Raw genomic sequence first — 20,786 nt, 5'->3', positions numbered from 1 at the left:
AGTCCCAAATTCAGATGTGTCAAAGCCTGCTGTGCTCAGACTGCGCTTGAGAATCTGTGTAAACTGGTATTTAGTTAGGGGTGAGCCGTCAGCATGCACAAAGACAGTACCCCGCGGCCCAGTAAGACGCAAGGCTAAGAAACCCTCTAATTTAGAAACCGGATGGCACCTATTGCCCTGGGACCTACGCAGCAGTACATGGTTACCCTTCCCTTCCTGGTCCATTTTGGAATGAGGCACATTGATCACCAAGGACCCAGACCCCGCCACCAGTGAAGGTCCCACATCTGCAACCCCCCTGTTACATCTTTCTTGTTGCTGGCCACCAATTCACCCAATCTGAAGGCCCCATAGAAGGCTAAGGTAAAGGCCGCTTTAAACGGGGCGATCACCCACAGGGATGCACAGATCTGATCAAGGACCCCCAATATGGCACCCAGCTTCCCTAAGCCAATGGGTTGCCTAGTATCAGACTTGACCCGCTGCAAGCGCTTTCATCCCTTAATGGCCTTCCTCAACAGAAAAGATTTTGTAGCATCCTGCATCCCATGCAACTGGGCAAAAAGGAAATTGCGGCTGTATGGCACCTCGCACATGCAACCGACCTCCCATTTCCCCTCAATATTTCCAGGAAAGACAAAACTGATGAAGTGTCTGCCCAAGAGGGTCTGCCCCAATAACACAAGTAATTAACATATGCCACCACACCCCTCTCATAAGCCTTTTCTGTCTTTGGAGCTAAGCTGGCTGCAACAGGGCCTGACAGTCTTGGGCACCAATCCGCCAAAGATGCTCCGGAAAGGGCATCAAGCATTCCTCTGCTTGTGGATGGTAGGATGTTAGAAATGGGGTTTTTGGTTGGCAGTCAGGTTACCCCCTGTCCAAGCAAAAGCCCTCACTCTAGTCAGGGTAAGTCACACACAATCCAAGATTATCCTGTGCCCACCCTCTGGTAGCTTGGCACGAGCAGTCAGGCTTAACTTAGAAGGCAATGTGTAAAGTATTTGTGCAATAAATCATACAATACCACCATATAGCACCACATAAATACACCACACAGTGTTTAGAAAAATATATAATATTTATCAGGATAATTGTAGGTCAAAAAGAATAAAGTTGCAATGGGAAATTGTAGAGATATCACTGAAAAGTGATATAAAGTGTCTTAAGTCTTTAGAATATGAACAAAGTCTCTTTCAAGCACAAGTACCTGGTTTAGAGTGGTAAAATCTCCTCAGAGGGCCACAAAGGAAGAGGTGCGTGGAAAAAGGGTGTGTGCGTCGATTTCTCCCCAGCACACACGGACTTGCGTCGTTATTTTCCACGCGGGGAAGTCGGCGTCGTTTTCCGGCGCGCGGACAGTCTCTTTCTGTGGATCGCGGGGATTACCAGATGTCCCGGGTCTGTGCGTGGATTTTCCTGCTTGTTCTCCGGCTGTGCGTCGGTCTGCGGGGGTGCGCGTCGAAATTACGATCTCACGGCAGGCGTCGCGTCGATTTCTCCTCTAGACTTCGATCTGTGGGGCTGCGCGTTGAAATTACGATCTCACGGCAGGCGTCGCGTCGATTTCTCCTCTAGAGGTCGGGCGGCGTTGTCCTTGCGAGGCCGTGCGTCGGATCTTCGATCGTCCCAAGAGCGTCGCGTCGATCAGCGTCGGAGTGCGGCGTTTTTCTCGCCGCGAAACAGGCTGTGCATCGAAATGTTCGGCGCACGGAGCGTCCAAGTAAAAGAGGGAAGTCTTTTTGGTCCTGAGACTTCAAGGAACAGGAGGCAAGCTCTATCCAAGCCCTTGGAGAGCACTTTCACAGCCAGACAAGAGTTCAGCAAGGCAGCAGGGCAACAGCAAGGCAGCAGTCCTTTGTAGAAAGCAGACAGGTGAGTCCTTTGAGCAGCCAGGCAGTTCTTCTTGGCAGGATGTAGTTTCTGGTTCAGGTTTCTTCTCCAGCAAGTGTCTGATGAGGTAGGGCAGAGGCCCTGTTTTATACCCAAATGTGCCTTTGAAGTGGGGGAGACTTCAAAGAGTGGCTAAGAAGTGCACCAGGTCCCCTTTCAGTTCAATCCTGTCTGCCAGGGTCCCAGTATGGGGTGTGGCAGTCCTTTGTGTGAGAGCAGGCCCTCCACCCTCCCAGCCCAGGAAGACCCATTCAATATGCAGATGTATGCAAGTGAGGCTGAGTACCCTGTGTTTGGGGTGTGTCTGAGTGAATGCACAAGGAGCTGTCAACTAAGCCCAGCCAGACGTGGATTGTAAGGCACAGAAAGATTTAAGTGCAAAGAAATGCTCACTTTCTAAAAGTGGCATTTCTAGAATAGTAATATTAAATCCGACTTCACCAGTCAGCAGGATTTTGTATTACCATTCTGGCCATACTAAATATGACCTTCCTGCTCCTTTCAGATCAGCAGCTGTCACTTTTACAGTGTATGAGGGCAGCCCCAATGTTAGCCTATGAAGGGAGCAGGCTTCACAGTAGTGTAAAAACGAATTTAGGAGTTTTACACTACCAGGACATATAACTACACAGGTACATGTCCTGCCTTTTACCTACACAGCACCCTGCTCTAGGGGTTACCTAGGGCACACATTAGAGGTGACTTATATGTAGAAAAAGGGGAGTTCTTGGCTTGGCAAGTACTTTTAAATGCCAAGTCGAAGTGGCAGTGAAACTGCACACACAGGCCTTGCAATGGCAGGCCTGAGACAAGGTTAAGGTAGCTACTTAAGTGGGTGGCACAACCAGTGCTGCAGGTCCACTAGTAGCATTTAATCTACAGGCCCTAGGCACAGGTAGTGCACATTATCAGGGACTTATAAGTAAATTAAATAGCCCAATCAGGTATGATCCAAAGTTACCATGTTTTAAGGGAGAGAGCATATGCACTTTAGCACTGGTTAGCAGTGGTAAAGTGCGCAGAATCTAAAAACCAGCAAAAATGAGGTCAGAAAAAGAGAAGGAGGAAGGCAAAAAGTTTGGGGATGACCCTGTCAAAAAGCCAGGTCCAACATGACCCCCTCCCAGCCTAAAGCCAGGGTAGACTAATCAACACTCTGATGGACTTCCCTGCTTAAGGCAATAGAACATGGACAATGGCCCACTACTGCAGGGGCACTCGCCAGTTCTACGCCTTTCTGAACTCAGTGAGGCTTCTTTGTCTATACTCTCTGGGGCCACTGATCTGGCCCATGGGGAACCCTTCTCATCACCTGAGGACCCCATCTGTACAGCTCCTAACTTTAATTTGCTTACAGATGCATCCCAGTATGCAGACAGTACCACCATGGCCAACAAAGTGATGTGGCCCATTCCATTCCTTGAGTCTGACTTCTGTCCCCAACCCAGGGAAAACTCTGCCCACAAGGACAGAAACCAACAGATGCCACTGACAGCTGTCAGTGTTATGAGCCAGGCCCCTGACCATCCACTGCTAGGTGGAGACCCTGAGGGGGGCCGTTGGCTGAGCTTCTCCTCCAACTGGGGGGCTGGTAGGGAGCTCCCAAGGGACTCCTGTAGCATCCCAGAATGGGGGTAGTAACCCCAGGGGTCTTGCACCCCTTCTCCACTCTCACCAGGTCAGGGGGGGGTCTCTGATACTGGTCCCTCAGCCCAGGGTCTGTACCCTGAGGCTGAACAGAGGACAGGGGTGAGTCCTTCCTCCCCGTGCCTCCCCATCTGGGCTTACATACCCTCCTCTGGGGAGTGGTACTGCCAGACATCTGAACTGTTAGGGCACCCTTGGGGGTCGGCCCTCTCAGCTCTCCTGACACTAAGGGAAACTCATTCCCCAGAATGCAGCCAATGGGCAGCTGGGGACTAACTATGACCTGCCTCTGGGTCACCTCCCCACCCCACTCTAGGGACACCCGGGCCATGGGGCGGAAGAAATCTTCCCCAATGGCTGGAGTCACTCTACACACCTGTCCGGTGTACTGCTCTGGTGATACTAGTCTCTCCACAATCATGGTAAGACTAGCCCCTGTGTCTCTCAGAGCGGTTACTGGGATCCCATTCACTCCCACCTGGTGGAAGTGACGACTCCCACCCTCAGGGATCACCAGTTTACCCTCTGAGTCCACCTCCCCACTAAAGGAGATGAAGGCATGGTCTACGACCTGCCCCTGGGGACTACATTCCCCTAAGGCCACATGGGCCACCCCTGTAGAGGTCCCAATACTGGGTGAGTTCTTTGGACAGACAGAGTCCCCCTTCCTGTGTCCTATCTGGGAACACTCAAAGCAGCGGGATTGGGAATGGGATGCTTTGGGCCACTGCCCACCAGAACCCCCACCCTGTTTCTCAGATGGGGTATGGGAACCCTTTCTTCCCCCCTTACTCTGGGACTCGTCTGGGTCATCTCTAACCTCCCCCTCACTTTGTTGGGGGGAACCGGAACTACCCTTCTCGGGGTCACTCCCAGATACCTTTTTGGACACTCTGGTGCTTGCCCAGAGGTCCGCCTCCTCAGCAAGCTTCCTGGGATCAGTCAGCTTACTATCCACTAAGTGCTGGCGCAACTCTGTAAAAGTAGTATTACGCATATGCTCTCTCAGAATCAAGTCATATAACCCTTTACAGTCATTTACTTTGTTGCCCCGCACCCATCCATTCAGTGCCTTACTGGAAAAGTCAAAGAAATCTACCCATGTTTGTGTGTGTTGTTTGGTGCTGTCCCTGAAACTCTGACGGTATCCCTCAGGGGTCAGCCCAAACTTGGCAAGTAAAGTGGCTTTCTGAAGTGGGTATGTGTTTTGATCAGGTTTATCCAGTGTGAGAAGTGTGTCCCTCTCCAAAGGTGGCACATAACCCCACATAGCTACCCCCATTGCGTTTCAGGAACCTCATGAGCCCTTTAGTGCAACTTCATAAGCAGCTAACCATTTATCTATGTCATCTCCCACCACAAAACTGGGCACCATATTTTTGGGTATACAAACCTTCTTTTCTCCAGCAGGTCCTGTCTGTATGCTGCCACCATTATTGCTGGATTCAGACTGTCTCGCCTTGATCTCCAGCTCCTTGAGACTCAGTTCATGAGCCAACAATAGTTTCTTTTCAGCCAAAGCTCTTTCAGCTTCTGCTTGTTTGGCTGTTCTTTCAGCTTCAATCTGTTTGGCTGCTCTTTCAGCCTCAGCTTGTTTGGCTTCTCTCTCTGCCCTTCTCTCCTCCTGTTGAGCCTCAATTTTCAGTTTTGCCATTTGCAATTGGAACTCCCTTTCTTCTCTCCTTTCCTCTGCGGTCAGGCTTTGCACAGAGACACTGCTCCCTGGTCTGGAAGGGGGCACAATTGCAGTGGTAACACCATCCACAGATAGTGAAAATCCCTCTGAGGGGCCATTTTCTGGCTCTTCTTCCTCATCATCCTCTAAATGGGCTTCTGTCCAGGCCCTCAGCGCCACTTGAAAGTCCTCCTTTCTGGAGGCCCCTTGGGTGGGTACCCTCAATGCCCTGCAGAATCCTCTTAGTTGTTTGACCGTATATGTATCCAACTGGACTAGGTCAAAGTCCCCTGTCTGAGACCCAGTCAGAGACATGTTGAGTGAGGATTTAGTTTTTGAAAATTGTCAGGAAAAAATTGGGTTTTCAAAAAGAGATAAAAACCAAGTTGACCTTCAACTGTGGGTAGGTAGTGAAATACTTAGCTACTGTATGTCACTGCACAAATACAAGTCCTATCCTCACCGCTGATCACCAATGTTAGAAATGGGGTTTTTGGTTGGCAGTCAGGTTACCCCCTGTCCAAGCAAAAGCCCTCACTCTAGTCAGGGTAAGTCACACACAATCCAAGATTATCCTGTGCCCACCCTCTGGTAGCTTGGCACGAGCAGTCAGGCTTAACTTAGAAGGCAATGTGTAAAGTATTTGTGCAATAAATCATACAATACCACCATATAGCACCACATAAATACACCACACAGTGTTTAGAAAAATATATAATATTTATCAGGATAATTGTAGGTCAAAAAGAATAAAGTTGCAATGGGAAATTGTAGAGATATCACTGAAAAGTGATATAAAGTGTCTTAAGTCTTTAGAATATGAACAAAGTCTCTTTCAAGCACAAGTACCTGGTTTAGAGTGGTAAAATCTCCTCAGAGGGCCACAAAGGAAGAGGTGCGTGGAAAAAGGGTGCGTGCGTCGATTTCTCCCCAGCACACACGGACTTGCGTCGTTATTTTCCACGCGGGGAAGTCGGCGTCGTTTTCCGGCGCGCGGACAGTCTCTTTCTGTGGATCGCGGGGATTACCAGATGTCCCGGGTCTGTGCGTGGATTTTCCTGCTTGTTCTCCGGCTGCGCGTCGGTCTGCGGGGCTGCGCGTCGAAATTACGATCTCACGGCAGGCGTCGCGTCGATTTCTCCTCTAGACTTCGATCTGCGGGGCTGCGCGTTGAAATTACGATCTCACGGCAGGCGTCGCGTCGATTTCTCCTCTAGAGGTCGGGCGGCGTTGTCCTTGCGAGGCCGTGCGTCGGATCTTCGATCGTCCCAAGAGCGTCGCGTCGATCAGCGTCGGAGTGCGGCGTTTTTCTCGCCGCGAAACAAGCTGTGCGTCGAAATTTTCAGCGCATGGAGCGTCCAAGTAAAAGAGGGAAGTCTTTTTGGTCCTGAGACTTCAAGGAACAGGAGGCAAGCTCTATCCAAGCCCTTGGAGAGCACTTTCACAGCCAGACAAGAGTTCAGCAAGGCAGCAGGGCAACAGCAAGGCAGCAGTCCTTTGTAGAAAGCAGACAGGTGAGTCCTTTGAGCAGCCAGGCAGTTCTTCTTGGCAGGATGTAGTTTCTGGTTCAGGTTTCTTTTCCAGCAAGTGTCTGATGAGGTAGGGCAGAGGCCCTGTTTTATACCCAAATGTGCCTTTGAAGTGGGGGAGACTTCAAAGAGTGGCTAAGAAGTGCACCAGGTCCCCTTTCAGTTCAATCCTGTCTGCCAGGGTCCCAGTAGGGGGTGTGGCAGTCCTTTGTGTGAGAACAGGCCCTCCACCCTCCCAGCCCAGGAAGACCCATTCAATATGCAGATGTATGCAAGTGAGGCTGTGTACCCTGTGTTTGGGGTGTGTCTGAGTGAATGCACAAGGAGCTGTCAACTAAGCCCAGCCAGACGTGGATTGTAAGGCACAGAAAGATTTAAGTGCAAAGAAATGCTCACTTTCTAAAAGTGGCATTTCTAGAATAGTAATATTAAATCCGACTTCACCAGTCAGCAGGATTTTGTATTACCATTCTGGCCATACTAAATATGACCTTCCTGCTCCTTTCAGATCAGCAGCTGTCACTTTTACAGTGTATGAGGGCAGCCCCAATGTTAGCCTATGAAGGGAGCAGGCTTCACAGTAGTGTAAAAACGAATTTAGGAGTTTTACACTACCAGGACATATAACTACACAGGTACATGTCCTGCCTTTTACCTACACAGCACCCTGCTCTAGGGGTTACCTAGGGCACACATTAGAGGTGACTTATATGTAGAAAAAGGGGAGTTCTTGGCTTGGCAAGTACTTTTAAATGCTAAGTCGAAGTGGCAGTGAAACTGCACACACAGGCCTTGCAATGGCAAGCCTGAGACAAGGTATAGGGGCTACTTGAGTGGGTGGCACAACCAGTGCTGCAGGTCCACTAGTAGCATTTAATCTACAGGCCCTAGGCACAGGTAGTGCACATTATCAGGGACTTATAAGTAAATTAAATAGTCCAATCAGGTATGATCCAAAGTTACCATGTTTTAAGGGAGAGAGCATATGCACTTTAGCACTGGTTAGCAGTGGTAAAGTGCGCAGAATCTAAAAACCAGCAAAAATGAGGTCAGAAAAAGAGAAGGAGGAAGGCAAAAAGTTTGGGGATGACCCTGTCAAAAAGCCAGATCCAACATAGGACTTGAACATCTGCATCTTAAAACGGGAGAGGGCATCAGCAGCATCGTTTGAGACTCTGGGCACATGTCTTGCTCTAAAATTCACATTCAATTGGAGACACAGTAACACAATCATTTTTTAAGACTCTCTAAATCATTCTACACCTTTCCGCCTGCTGATTTATGCACTCAACAACCGGCATATTGGCAGACCAAATTACCGACTGATTACAGAATCTGTCAGGCCAAATTGATAGCGACACCAGAATAGGGAATACCTCTAAGAAACCAATGTTGGCCTCCAGTCCAGATTCCACCCAATCTGCAGGCCACCTCTGTGCACACCACGCTGAGCCAAATATGGCACCAAAACCATGACTGCCTGCTGCGTCAGTAAACAGGCCAAGCTCTTCACTGGACATGGGTGGGCTCAGCCATACGACCATCCCATTAAAGTCGCGTAGAAAGGCTTCCCAAATTCTCATGTCTTGCTTCGTCTCACTGGAGAGCCTGGTGTGATGTTGCTTAACCTTCAAGCCCGACATGGCTTGTGCAATGGACTGGGAGAGAGGGCGCCCCATGGGAATGATACGCAGGGCAAAATTGAGCTGCCCTACCAAGCACTGCAATTGATGAAGAGTAACTTTCTTTGCACTCATACAGGTCCGGAGTGCTTGGGAGAAGGCAAGTACTTTGTCTCTTGGCAACCTGGACACCCCCACAACAGAATCCAATTCAATCCCCCAAAATTCCATTGTAGTGCAGGGACCTACAGTTTTGTCATGCACTAGCGGGACCCCAAGTTCATGCATCAGGCTCTTAAAAATGGCCAATGCATTTGCACACTGATCTGACCGAGGAGTACCCAAAAATAGGTAATCATCCAAGTAATGCAGTACCCGCTGATGCTGTGCTTTGCACCGGAAAGCCCATTCTAGGACAGTGCTAATTTTTTCAAAATGGGAACACGACACTGCTCAGCCCATGGGCATGCACTTGTCAAAGTAGAACCGCCCCTCAAACTGGAAACCCAACAGATTAAAATCATCCGGGTGAACCGGTAGCAACCTAAAGGCAGATTCAATGTCTGATTTGGCCATCAATGCCCCAGGTCCCAGCTCCCGCAGCATTTGAATTGCCTGATCTAAAGAAGCATACTTTACTGAAGAAACAGCCCCATCTATCGCATCATTCACGGATTGGCCTTTGGGTGATGACAGGTTGTGGATCAATCTGCACTCTCCGGGTTGTTTCGTAGGGACAACTGCTAACGGTGAAGAAACAAAATCCTGCATAGGGGCCCTAGGAAATGGACCTACTATATGCCCCAAGCTTAACTCTTTGAGAATCTTTGTTCTAGCCACCTCTGGATTTTCCCGCAGGGAAAACTTACAGTGAGGGGATCCTGAGTAGCTCTGTGCTGGAATCCTGAAACCATACCTAAACCCCTTACACAGATCTTGTGTGGCCCCATGGTATGGTATATATTAAGCCATGGGATGATAGCCAGTAACTGAACAGGAGAGTGTGCTTTAGTAAAAAAATGAGAAGGAGTGCCGACCCTGTTACAAACCAAGTCACCAACTACAAATCCTACTGAATTAGAGGGTTGGCTACTGCTGGCAACTGTATCACTACTCTCTATCAAAGCTCTATCAAAACCATTAATCTTCTTGCTTCTTGTTCCCTCTATCGCTGGATTTTTTAAAGCACTTAGACTCAGGATGTGAGGACTGACCGCAGAAGGAATAGCAATGCTTAAAACGGCAGGTTCCCGCAGGACGGGTGCACATGCGCCTGTTGAAATCCCAGCAAGCCACTTTCTTGCACTACTCCCTCTGGGTGAACCCGATGCAGCCCCTGAACTTGCCCGAAAGGGCTGCAGCCCATTCCCATGTGGCCGGTTCGTGAACCGTAGCCATGCTATTATATCAATTTGGTCCCACCCCAGACTAGGCTTATTCGCCTTGATCCTTTTGAACTCTCTATCATAGTCCTTCCAAACACTACCCCCGTACTCATCATGAGCACCGACAATCCTATTCTGAGAGCAGGGCAGCTGAGCTCCCTGATCATGGAAGCGCTCTGCAATGATGGACTTTTAAATTGAGAAGGCTCTAACCCAATTGTTAAGTGACCCTTCTACCTTCCTCTTGTGAGGCCCATGCCCACACTCCCTTGAGTGCGCACACTCCTTACAACGTTTAACCTCATCCGTCTCTGGTCTGTCAACCAGTGAATCAGAAATGTCAATGTACGCGCCTTTCCAGATCTTTTCTTTAACCTCCATGGGCACATGCAACCCCAGATGCTTATGCTCAGAATGGATGTCACCAAGATCTAAGAGGGGACAAGCGACGCATACCTGAATCAGCCGCTGACTGACTGACCGAAGATGCCACAGAAGTGCTTGCCTCTGCTGATGCCTTGGCTGGCTGTTGCGCAGCTATGGCTGGTGCAGCCAGGCAAGCCAACGCTGGTGAATGGGTCTCTTTCACACGATCACTTCTCACTCCCCCTTGGGAGTCTTGACCGCGTTTTGAGGTGTGAAGATGGGAAACCAATCGCTGCGCCTTCTCCATCACATCTTCCCCACTTGACCCGGCTAGTGGACCACTAACTAAAGATGGAGACAGCATTCCCACCTCCAAGAACCAGGGTATTATGGATGCCAGATGCTCAACTATGTCATGTTGCGCTACACTCCAGTTAATGGCCGCTACTGCGGGAACTACTGGCAAGCCATTCGTGGTTGGCATCACCACTCTCCCTGGTGCTATCTGAATGGGGATCTGTCCGGATCGCACCACCTCCTGTGGCGTAGCACTGGTAAGGGGGCCCACTAACGCAGGTGTCGCTTGCTGATCTTGAGGAATCATGGGCGCCACCAACCTATCTGAGTTCACACCAGCTTGCACTGAGACTGACTGCCCCAGCTCAGACAATTCCACCCTGCTCTCTCTGCCTTTCTCCTGCCCCCCAACCCTCTTTGAGACGGGGAAATACTCCCTTAGGGGGCATGCTTGCTCACCTTGGTCTTACTGCTTGCTCACCAGAGCCAGCAGGGTGGGCCCTCAATGCCGCTATGGCCTGGTCCATGGCATCCATCCACAGCAATAAAGCTTCAAGTAATTCATCAGTGCGTGATCACTTTTCCCCTCTAGTCACAATATCTGCCATGGCGTGAGAACTTGTATTGGTATATACCAAAGAACACAAACAAGCCCCCCACTAGCAGTCTGACCGCAAACCAAATGTGCAAGAAACTGACCTACACTACTAACGCAATGTAACAATGCATGCAAGTAATGGGTTACTAAGAATTAATGCAGCTTGGCACCAAACAATCCCCCCACTAGCAATTAATGCAGCTTGGCCCCACACAAAGAAAACACTGTCCAACAGTCTAAGGCACTGCTGGGATTAAAACTCAGAATCACTTATTTGCCATAAACACCAAATTAAGCCTCAGCACTGCCCTTTCTAGCCCCATGTGTGACCTCACCTGCAGCCGTGACCACCAATCAGGAGGAGCGCGGTGATGGCGGCCGGGGTGCAATGCGCCCCTCCTCCTATACCGACTGAGAACCAGGCCTGGCGAGCCGAGCATATTTGGGGCTCCCCCAATGGGTGAGGGCCCCTTCCAAGCACTAGCTCTCTGGGTGGGAGAGGCTTTGCAGATGAGCATAAGGAGTGCCAGCAGATTCAGTGGTTTTTGTTCTTACTGGGATGGTTTGCATGCATCGCAGAGGGTGCATTGGTGGATGAAGTCCAGGTTCTGGGCAGGGGTAAAGAGGTGAAGCCAACAACAACGGGAGGTGAGCGGATGCGAGAAGGCTTTCAAACACATGCCCTCTTATGGAGTGCTGGCACTAACATTAAACAAAAAAACACGAAGGGGTGGAGGTAAGGGCAAGCAGTAGAAGCGGAGAGGCAAGCAGCAAGCAACACCCATGAAGAGACAGGTACAAAGCAAACAGCTACAGGAGCACAGGAGGGAGCAAGCAACAGCAGGAGGAGGGTGATTGGGTGGAGGGACAAACAAGAATGAGGCTTGGGGGAGAGCAATTTGAAGTTCATGAAAGCGCTGTGGATGGGTCAGCAGGGTGGGACAGTGGGGTGAAGAAATAGTACATCAATTATGTTGGGAGCAATGGACGGGCACAGATTAACTTGAATTAATCTATGCTTGGTCCCTCCTCCGCAGCAAGCATTGTAAGTGACATTTTGGCTGCACTGGCCAATTACAGAGCAGGTAAAGAAGACTGATGTGAAGACAACAAATGACAAGCAATTGGTGGGCTCCAAGTCCTTTTCTGTATACAGCAGTGTCTCGCAAGGGAGACGCATGTGGTAACGCATGCACTTGCAGGCTCAACCCTAAAAAGGGTGAGGTAGAAGAAAAGATGGACATCAGTGCTTAATTTGTAAATAAAAATGTGCCGGTGCCCAAAGCTACCCTCTGAAACACGTGGCTGCTGCAATTAAATGTGTGAGCACGGAATACTGAAACAGCGTAATCCTGAAGCCATTGCAGGCCTCTTTAATCCATTTACAGGCACTCCCTGGCTTTCTTTTTTCTCCCTTTGTGACACTTTTTCATTTTTCTCTTCCTCTGCCTTTCCCATGTGTCTTTTGCTCGCAGTAAATGCTTGAGGCAGAAAAATACCGGCCCTCAAAAATAAGTGCGGGTGTCCCGCTCCGGCTCAAATTAAGCACTGATGGGCATCAAACAAATATGTCTATGAGAAAATGGGAGGGTAACTGCAAAAAAGGTGAGGGAGAAAAAAGTACAAAAGTAGGTCCATTACTTGCATAACATTTTAAGTCAGACAATGACTTGTGGAGATGGTTAAAAACATATTCCTTGATGTTTACAAAAACCACAATCAATCATGCCATGTTAATGTGTCTGTTATGTTTTCTTAAACTGTTAGTGCCAGTGCTAAGAGTTGCTTGAGATGGCCTCATGCTCCTGGCTGCTGATCTGCAGTAGCAGCAGCAACATCTGGGCCAAACTTATTTTGTGGGCCCCTGTTCCGAACAGTTTTGAATAAATCATTCAGTTTCAGCTCTTTCATGCCCTCTTTGGCCAGGTCACTGACGGTGCACAGACACACCTGCCCATATTCAAACTGTATTTACATCTAATATTCACAGACAGTGAGGTGTGTTTTCAATATTATAATTCAGCAGAGCTCTCTAATAATATTGCTAATAATCTTTATGACCCCCCTATCATTTCACATATGGGAGGTCCTGTTTTTATCTAAAACAAACTATTTTTATGGATGTTGCATGGTGTTGAAAAACAAACATTTCTCTGTCAAATGTTTCTAATAGACTCCAACATCTCACCCACATTAAAAATAACTGAAAAGAACACAGTATTTAAATCAAACTGTTAGGAATTAATCAAGGTCATCAGGACAAGAACAAAACTGAATCTGTCAGGGCCCCCCCTGAAAGGCTGGGGTCCTGGAACAGAACCCCCTTTGCCCAGGCCTTAAAACTTCTCTGATTAACAGCACCTGCAGATGAAGCAATCAACAAATTGGGAGAAATAGACTTCGGCGGGGTGGCCGTCCAGGAGGGGATGGATCCCTGCACTTTCCATCGCAGGCACTGCACCCCGTGCAGGAAACCACTGCACCGTATTACAGGTCGTAATACTGCGGGCAGAGTCCTGGTGGCGTGGCAGTGATGGCGGTGGAAACCGTCTCTTTTAGGATGTCGGCCAGGCCGACGGTGTCTGATTTCAACCCCAACATCGGGTGGAAATCAGCACAATGTCATAATATGGTGGTCTTTTGGCGCCTGCGGCTTCAGAGGTCTTACTAAAAGACCGCCAAAGTCAAAATTAGCACCTGAGTCTGTCTGTGACCTCCTCTCCTGGTGGTGTTTGTGGTACTGGCACTCTCCACTGCACTATTGGTAATCTGCCTGTATGGGCAGATCCACTGAGAACACTTGCCCGGCCATGGAAACTGCCACTCCTCATCACCAGGGAGCGCTGGGATATTGGCGCTTGGGGAGGGAATCTTGTTGCTTATTGCTGGACATGACAAGTGGATGGATGGACAGGCAGGCAACAAGGTTATGCACAAGCCATAGCTGACCCCACCACCAAAGAGAATTCTGGGAAACCACCTCTCAGAATTGTGTACAGTCATTAGCGCCTTGTCTGCCCTCTACCCAGCAGCAAGTAGCTGCTAAGAGTGCGGCAGCCATTGGGCCTACCACTGGTTTCATTTTCACAGGGTGGGTTACAGCAGTCAATAGACTGAAACGTGCACAGTGGCAAATCTGCTCCTGTAGCTTGCAGCCCGGCACCCCGCCCCCCCCCCAGTGCCCAGACAGCAATTGCACGGAGGTGTATTCTGTGGCTCCTATGACTGCAGCACACACAGAACCATTTAGCTATCGCAAGTGAGATGGGTGGAACGTGTGGCACAGCAGCGGCTGTGTGGCTGTGGCTTCTTCCCTGTGGAGGGGTATAGTGCTGGGGGCAGGGCATTTACAACTGGGCACGGGCTGGGCCAGTGCTTAACTTCTAAAAGAATAAGTGCTGGGGTCCAAGGTTTTGCTCAGAAGCCCTGGGATTGTGCTATTGAATGTCGGGGTGCTGACTACCAAGACTAGTTAGACTTGATTTCAGCTCATGCCTCCACCAGATACTTCCTGTTATTTCAGAATACCTTTAAGTTGAAGCCTTATGCTTAGGCGGGGACACAAGCTATAGTTACCTTAGGACATGCGTTTTAGTTACTTGCACTAACTAGCTATAACAGGTGAATTTCTATAGTTTTGCATGTTTAAGATGTGAGCCTAATTATAACGCCCTTGTAACCTTGTTTTTTACATGAATATATTGATATAGACACATAAACGTGTGCGCGACTGGTTGCTAATCACCAAGATCAACGTTATTCCCCAATATTGGGTTGGAAACTGTGCAATAGGTGCGAATTATCGCACCTGATAAATTCCGAGCTCTGCCCCAGGTTAGGATTTTCCTGTCTGCAGATGATATCACACCCTCCTCTGGGCCGTTCGTGATGAATGTTTCTGTCTTGGGTTGTCAAGTACTCTGTTCTGTGAAGTGGTGCATGTTGCCAGGGGACAGCCTTGTGTAGTGCGCATTCTGCGCATGCGTTTGTGTAGTGCGCATTCTGCGAATGCGTGTGTGTGGTGCGCATCGATGCAGACAGGAGGGTGACCGTTTGTTGTACTTCTCTTTGAAGCGAGGCAGTGCTACACCAAGGTGCATGTCTGGCACAAGGACATCCTTCTAGCTGTGGGCAGGCAGGACGCACCGAGGCTGCTTTCACACTCACACTGTGAGCCGCACAAAGAGGAGTCGTCTCAGGCACAGCTTTGTCTTGCAATCTGTTGCATTTCTTGGTAACCGTTCCTTCTTCATGACCTGGTCCAAGACACTCCTTCTGCAGAGAACCAAAGGTACCTTTAGGGCAGAGGTCTTCAAACTGGGGGGTGGGACCCCCTAGGGGAGCCTCAAGTGATCCCAGGGGGGGCGCGTGTCGACTCTAGCCAAAAGAAGCATTATACAGATATCAGGCCTTTGTTTTAAGCAGAAGCATGTTATTGCAATTTTAAAAAGGTAACAATACTTAACTGCAATGTTTAAATAGGTCTAGACATATTTATGGATCAAATCTGTTTATTGACATTTAAACATGAAGAACAATACAAAGCACTGTAATAATCCTCCAACCATTTCAGTAGTGACATGCCCACTAGACCCTGAACATGCATTTATCGTTACACACCTATATCCATTCTTCCAATTAGGGGGAACATCTCCCCAATCTATTATGGCTCATATTGACCTCAGGACCGGAGGGCACTCCAAACCGGATCTCACAGTGCTCACACCCAAACGAACATAAAAAGGAAAAAACATTTGTGCTTCTTCGCTTGCATGCTCCGCCTCCCTCTCATTTTAATCCTTCACCGCTCTATTCATATGGTCATCACCGCCATCCTCATAGCCCTAGCCCTTGTCATACTACTAACCCTCTCGGGTCAGCCCCAAAACTCTTAAGTATGTTGGGCACGTCAGCTCAGTAAATTCTGTAGATAAGATCTGAAGGAAAGGTCTCCACAACATACAAATGTCGCCTACTCTCTGCTTGGAAGCCAAAGTCAGCTTTTCCATCGCCAGAATAAACCACAACTTCTGGAGCCAAGACCTATACGTCGGCAACCTATCTGAGCCCCATAGGGCAAGAATTGTCTGCAGGGCAGCATTAAGAGCCAGTGCCATCTGTCGTCCCTTCAACGAGCGAAGGGGAACGTAAGAGGATTGGGTAGGCCAAGCAAGACATATGAGGGGAATCTAGGAATCTCTGTTTGAAACACCTTATCAATGTCATCTAATATACTCGTCCAATATCGCTGTAGTTTGGGGCAATGCCAAAGAAGATGTAACAATGTGCCTGTGTTACCGCACCCCCTCCAGCAAAGGCCGGACTTAGCCAGGTCCCATGCATTTATTCTTGCTGGAGTAAGGTAACAGTAGGAAGTTATCTTGTATGGCGTCTCTGTCCCTGCAGCACTATGGGCCGTATGATGAATTCTATAATAAATATTGTCCCTTTCCTCCTCGTGAACTCTCTCTCCAGCTCTTTCTCCCACCTCCGTTGACCCCTAGTCTTAGGCGGTCGCCCCCCACCCTGCAGGAACCGATAGAGCTCCGATATCACCAGTTTATCATCCTTCTTTGTGAATATCCACCTCTCAAACGGGGTTAGTGGTCTATCTATCAAGGCCCTATTTGCAGGCATAAGGGCCCAGTGTTGTACTTGATAATACAATAGTCTATCCGCTTCAGTCAATTGATACGTCTCCTGCATCTGATCAAAAGGGATCACTCCATTCTCATCAAAAAGACTCCCCACCCTCTTACAGCCCCATCATAACAATGACGGAAGCTCCCTACCTGTAGGCCTGGTGGGAAGTCAGGGTTCTCACCTATTGGTGACATAGGGGATGGAAACGTTGTGAGCCCCTGCCGTCTCTCCACCGCATCCCACACACGCAGCGTCACACCCGTGATCGGGGAGGAATACAGTCCATGCGCCCTGTGTCGACATCGGAGCCAGGGCTCCTTCCAAATATGAGACCCTGCCACCACCACCGCCTGATCCATAAAACACCAATGTTTCTCAGAAAGCGGCCTGCTCCACTCCAAAAGAAAGCGCAGCTGGACTGCCTGGAAATACCACAGCAGACAGGGAACAGCCAATCCCCCCTCCCCCCTAGGGCGGTATAGAGCATTCCACGGGATCCGCGCCGGCTGACCATCCCAGATTAATTTTAAAATCGTGGCCTGTAGGGTTGCTATCGTGCGAGACGGGGGAGTCAGGGGAAGTGCCTGAAAGACATAGAGTATGCGCGGAAGCACAGTCATTTTCACTGCCGCCACCCTGCCCAGCCAAGAGAGGTTATGCTTCCCCCAGCTCCCAAGGTCTCGCAGAACCTCCCGAGTTAAATTAGCATAGTTCACGCTCGCCGTCTTTACCGCAGAGGTCCCCAGTTCAATACCCAAGTAGGGTACCTACGAAGTCGACCATATAAAGGGGTATCGGGCCCTCAGACGTTCCGCATGGTCGGGAGAGATGGACAAGCCAAGGACCTGCGACTTCTGCATTTTCACACGGAATCCAGAGACCTGCCCAAACTCCTCCAGGGCTACCATCAGAGCCGGAAGCGATACCATGGCCTGCGCGAGGGTAAGGATCACATCATCCGCATAGAGACTAATGAGGTGATGTTCGCCCCCAAATTTGACGCCATTAACTAGGGGGTTATCACAGAGGCACTGCGCAAAGGGTTCCATATACAACGCAAATAGCAGCGGGGAGAGCAGACATACCTGCCGTGCTCCACGACCAACCGAGAATGGCAAGGACGGGGTTCCATTGACTCGTACCGCAGCCTTGGGCGAGAGATAAATGCACTGAACCCAGGTCCTGAACCCTGGTCCCAACCCACAGCGCTCCAACACTTGAAAGAGATAAGGCCAATGGACTCTATCAAATGCCTTCTCTGCATCGATAGAAAGGAGGAGCGCTTCCCTGTCTAGACCTATTTAAACATTGCCATATTTATAAAATAAATGTGAAAAATTCTGAAGGGGCCCAAAGATTTTTATTTTTCAACTTGGGGGGCGCTTCATTAAAAAGCTTGGAGACCACTGCTTTAGGGTGACTACCTCATTCCAAGACTTTAATGACACTGTCTCCAGTCCTGAACTTTTCACCTACAAATCATTGATTTCAGTTGTGTGATTCTAAATAGTTCAATGGAAGCAAAAGAAGACTACAACACCCAGAATGCATTAGGCTATGACCGAAAGGTGCAGGACCCGGAGGCGGGGTCACCGTAGGTAGGCTTGTGTTTGGACCCGCTCAGGGTGGAACATGACTGGTGGCTGTGGGTCACGCGGCCCCGCTCCAAGGTACAGTGGCCTCGCAGTGACTTCCTGCAGTGCCACATCTGGATTTCTCGAGAGCACCTGCACATCTTCGACCACGTCTGCGGGTCCCTTGAAACCGTCCCTTTAAACAATGCTCGTCTGCTAGGGAATAACCTTCCTAGCACCTGAAGGACGGCCAGTCACACTGTCCATTCAGGGAAGGAAGGTGTTAAAAACTGTTTAAACTGCTAAATCCAATTCCCCGTTTGTTTTGTCTTTTAGGAGGTCTGTGTGGCCTTTTGTTGTCCTTTTAATTCGTAGCGCCAACATGAAAATGTTGTTAAATGTGCGCTCTACAAAAAATAATGACATCAAACCTGATTCTATAGTGTGTGTGATGTGCTGTAGACACAGTGACAGGCAGTTGTGTGTTTGTGTTGTTTCAGAAACCTCTAGTGATGACATTCTGAGCCCCAACCACTCCCCGCGGGGCAGCAGCACTAACTGGTGGAGACGCTTGAAGCTCTGGAGGTTGGGGTTCGGGTGGTACGTACACCGTGGGTGGTGGAAGTATTAAAGGCTCCCCCGCCCCCCATCAGTCCCTATATTCAGTGTCTGTCCTTTGTCGTGTTGCATCGCTGCACTGAACACCTGGTCGAGTCCCGGCACTTTTCTGACACAACGTGTGATGTTTGAAAATTACTTTTGTAAATGATGGCAGCCAGGGATATACAAAGTTAAAAACACACATCATGGCATTTAGCGAAATGGACAACCAGAAGGGTGGCCACAGCGCATAAACACGTAGGTGTGTCACAATAAAGGGATGGGCCTCCGCCACGCGCTCCCAGGTGTGTGCGAATGAGCGCAGTGAGGTGGGAAGCGTTGGCCAGGATCACACGGTGCGCACTAGTGCAGGAGCCGTGACTCGGGCAGAGAGCGGCGCCTCGGCCGCCAGGTCACATCTGGTCCGTGGAGTAGACAGATGGGTGTCCCGGGGGGGCTGGGCCCGGTCCCTGCGCCACCGGTGCCAGCAGCCTGGGCTGGAGCATCAGCAGCCCCCCCTGCTGCTGTCACTGCGGCGGGGCCGGCAGAGCCCGCCCCCTCCGCTGCTGATGCTGGTGCCCGCCCCCTCCCGCCCCCTCCGCTGCTGATGCTGCTGCTGGTGCCCTCCCCCTCCCGGCTCAGTCCCTCTCGCAGCAGCATCAGCATCCCTCGCCTGCTCCCGTCCTCCCTCCGGGCAGCCTCACTCCCTCCAGGATGATGGGCCCGGCTCTGCTCCTGGCGCTGCTCACCGCCCTGGCCAGCGTCCTCTCTGCCGCCTGCAAGGTAAGGGGCCCGGGGACGCCCTCCCCCACCAGTGCTGCACCTCTCAGGGTCACTTTCATGCAACGCGAATAACTGGACCCCGAGGCGCGCAGGGCCGGGGTGTGCCCGAGACTCCAGCCTCTTCATCCCTGCGCCGTTCCACCCGTCCTCCCCTTCGCAAGCACCCTCTTCCCCCTTCCTCCCACCTACTTCCATCTACTGCCCTCCTTCCCTCCCCGTACCCTTGATGTTGCCCTCTCTCCCTTCCATCCTTCCATCATTCCTTCCGTCCTTCCTTCCATCCTTCCATCCTTACTCCCTCCCTCCCTTCCATCCTTTCTTTCTCCCTCCCTGCCTTCCATCCTTCCTCCCTCACTTCCATCCTCTCTTCCTTCCCCTTCCATCCTTCCTTCCTCCCTTCCCTCCCCATAGCCTTGCTGTTGCCCTCTCTCCCTTTCTCCCTTCCTTGCTTCCTTCCTTTCTTCCTTCCCTCCCTCCTTCCTTTCTTTCCTCCTTCCTTCATTCCTCCCTCCCTTCCCTTCCCTCCCCGTACCCTTGATGTCCCCCTCCCCCCCTTCCTTCCATCCTTCCTTCCTTGCTTCCCTCCTTCCTTCCTCCCTTCATTGCTTCCTTCCTTTCTTCCTTCATTCCTCCTTCCCCACCCCGTACCCTTGATGATGCCCTCTCTCCCTAATTTCCATCCTTCCTTCCTCCCTTCATTGCTTCATTGCTTCTTTCCTTTCTTCCTTCCCTCCCTCCTTCCTTTATTCCTTCCCTCCTTCCTCCATTTCTCCATCCGTCCCTTCTCCTCCCCCTACCCTTGATGTCACCCTCTCTTCCCTTCCTTCCTTCGTTCCATCTTTCCTTCTTTCCTCCTTCCTTTCATGTCTCTTTCTTTCTTCCTCATTCCCCTGTTCGATGCAGTCTTTCTTTCTTCTTTCCTTCCTTATTCCATTGCTGTCGCCCTCTCTTCCTTCTTGTATTCCTTCCTTTCTCATTAACTCGATTTATCTCTCTCTTCCTTCTTTTACTCTTTCCCCATTTCATTGATGTTTCTCTCATCCTTGTTTTATTTCTTCCTTCCTTCACTGCCATCCTTGATGCTGTTCTCTTTCCTTTTATTCCTGCCTTCTCCAATAATGTTGCTGTCTCCCTCATCTTTTATTCCTTCCTTCCCCAGTACCACCAATGTAGC

At 50.0% G+C, this 20,786-nt stretch overlaps 1 protein-coding gene across 1 annotated transcript in view; it reads left to right on the top strand.

The window, feature by feature from the left end:
• Positions 1–19,194: 19,194 nt before the first annotated feature.
• PCSK1N (proprotein convertase subtilisin/kexin type 1 inhibitor) overlaps positions 19,195–20,786 on the top strand; it is a 69,364-nt gene continuing 67,772 nt past the window's right edge. Inside the window, exon 1 of the mRNA XM_069209606.1 lies at positions 19,195–19,612. Within this exon, the coding sequence (XP_069065707.1) occupies positions 19,544–19,612 (69 nt within the window). The 5' untranslated portion in view covers positions 19,195–19,543. The remainder of the gene's footprint in view (positions 19,613–20,786) is intronic.

Source organism: Pleurodeles waltl, chromosome 10 (assembly GCF_031143425.1).
Source record: "Pleurodeles waltl isolate 20211129_DDA chromosome 10, aPleWal1.hap1.20221129, whole genome shotgun sequence".
NCBI lineage: Eukaryota > Metazoa > Chordata > Amphibia > Caudata > Salamandridae > Pleurodeles > Pleurodeles waltl.
The sequence above is the reverse complement of the archived record's forward strand: the minus strand, read 5'-3'. Positions and strand labels throughout refer to the sequence as shown.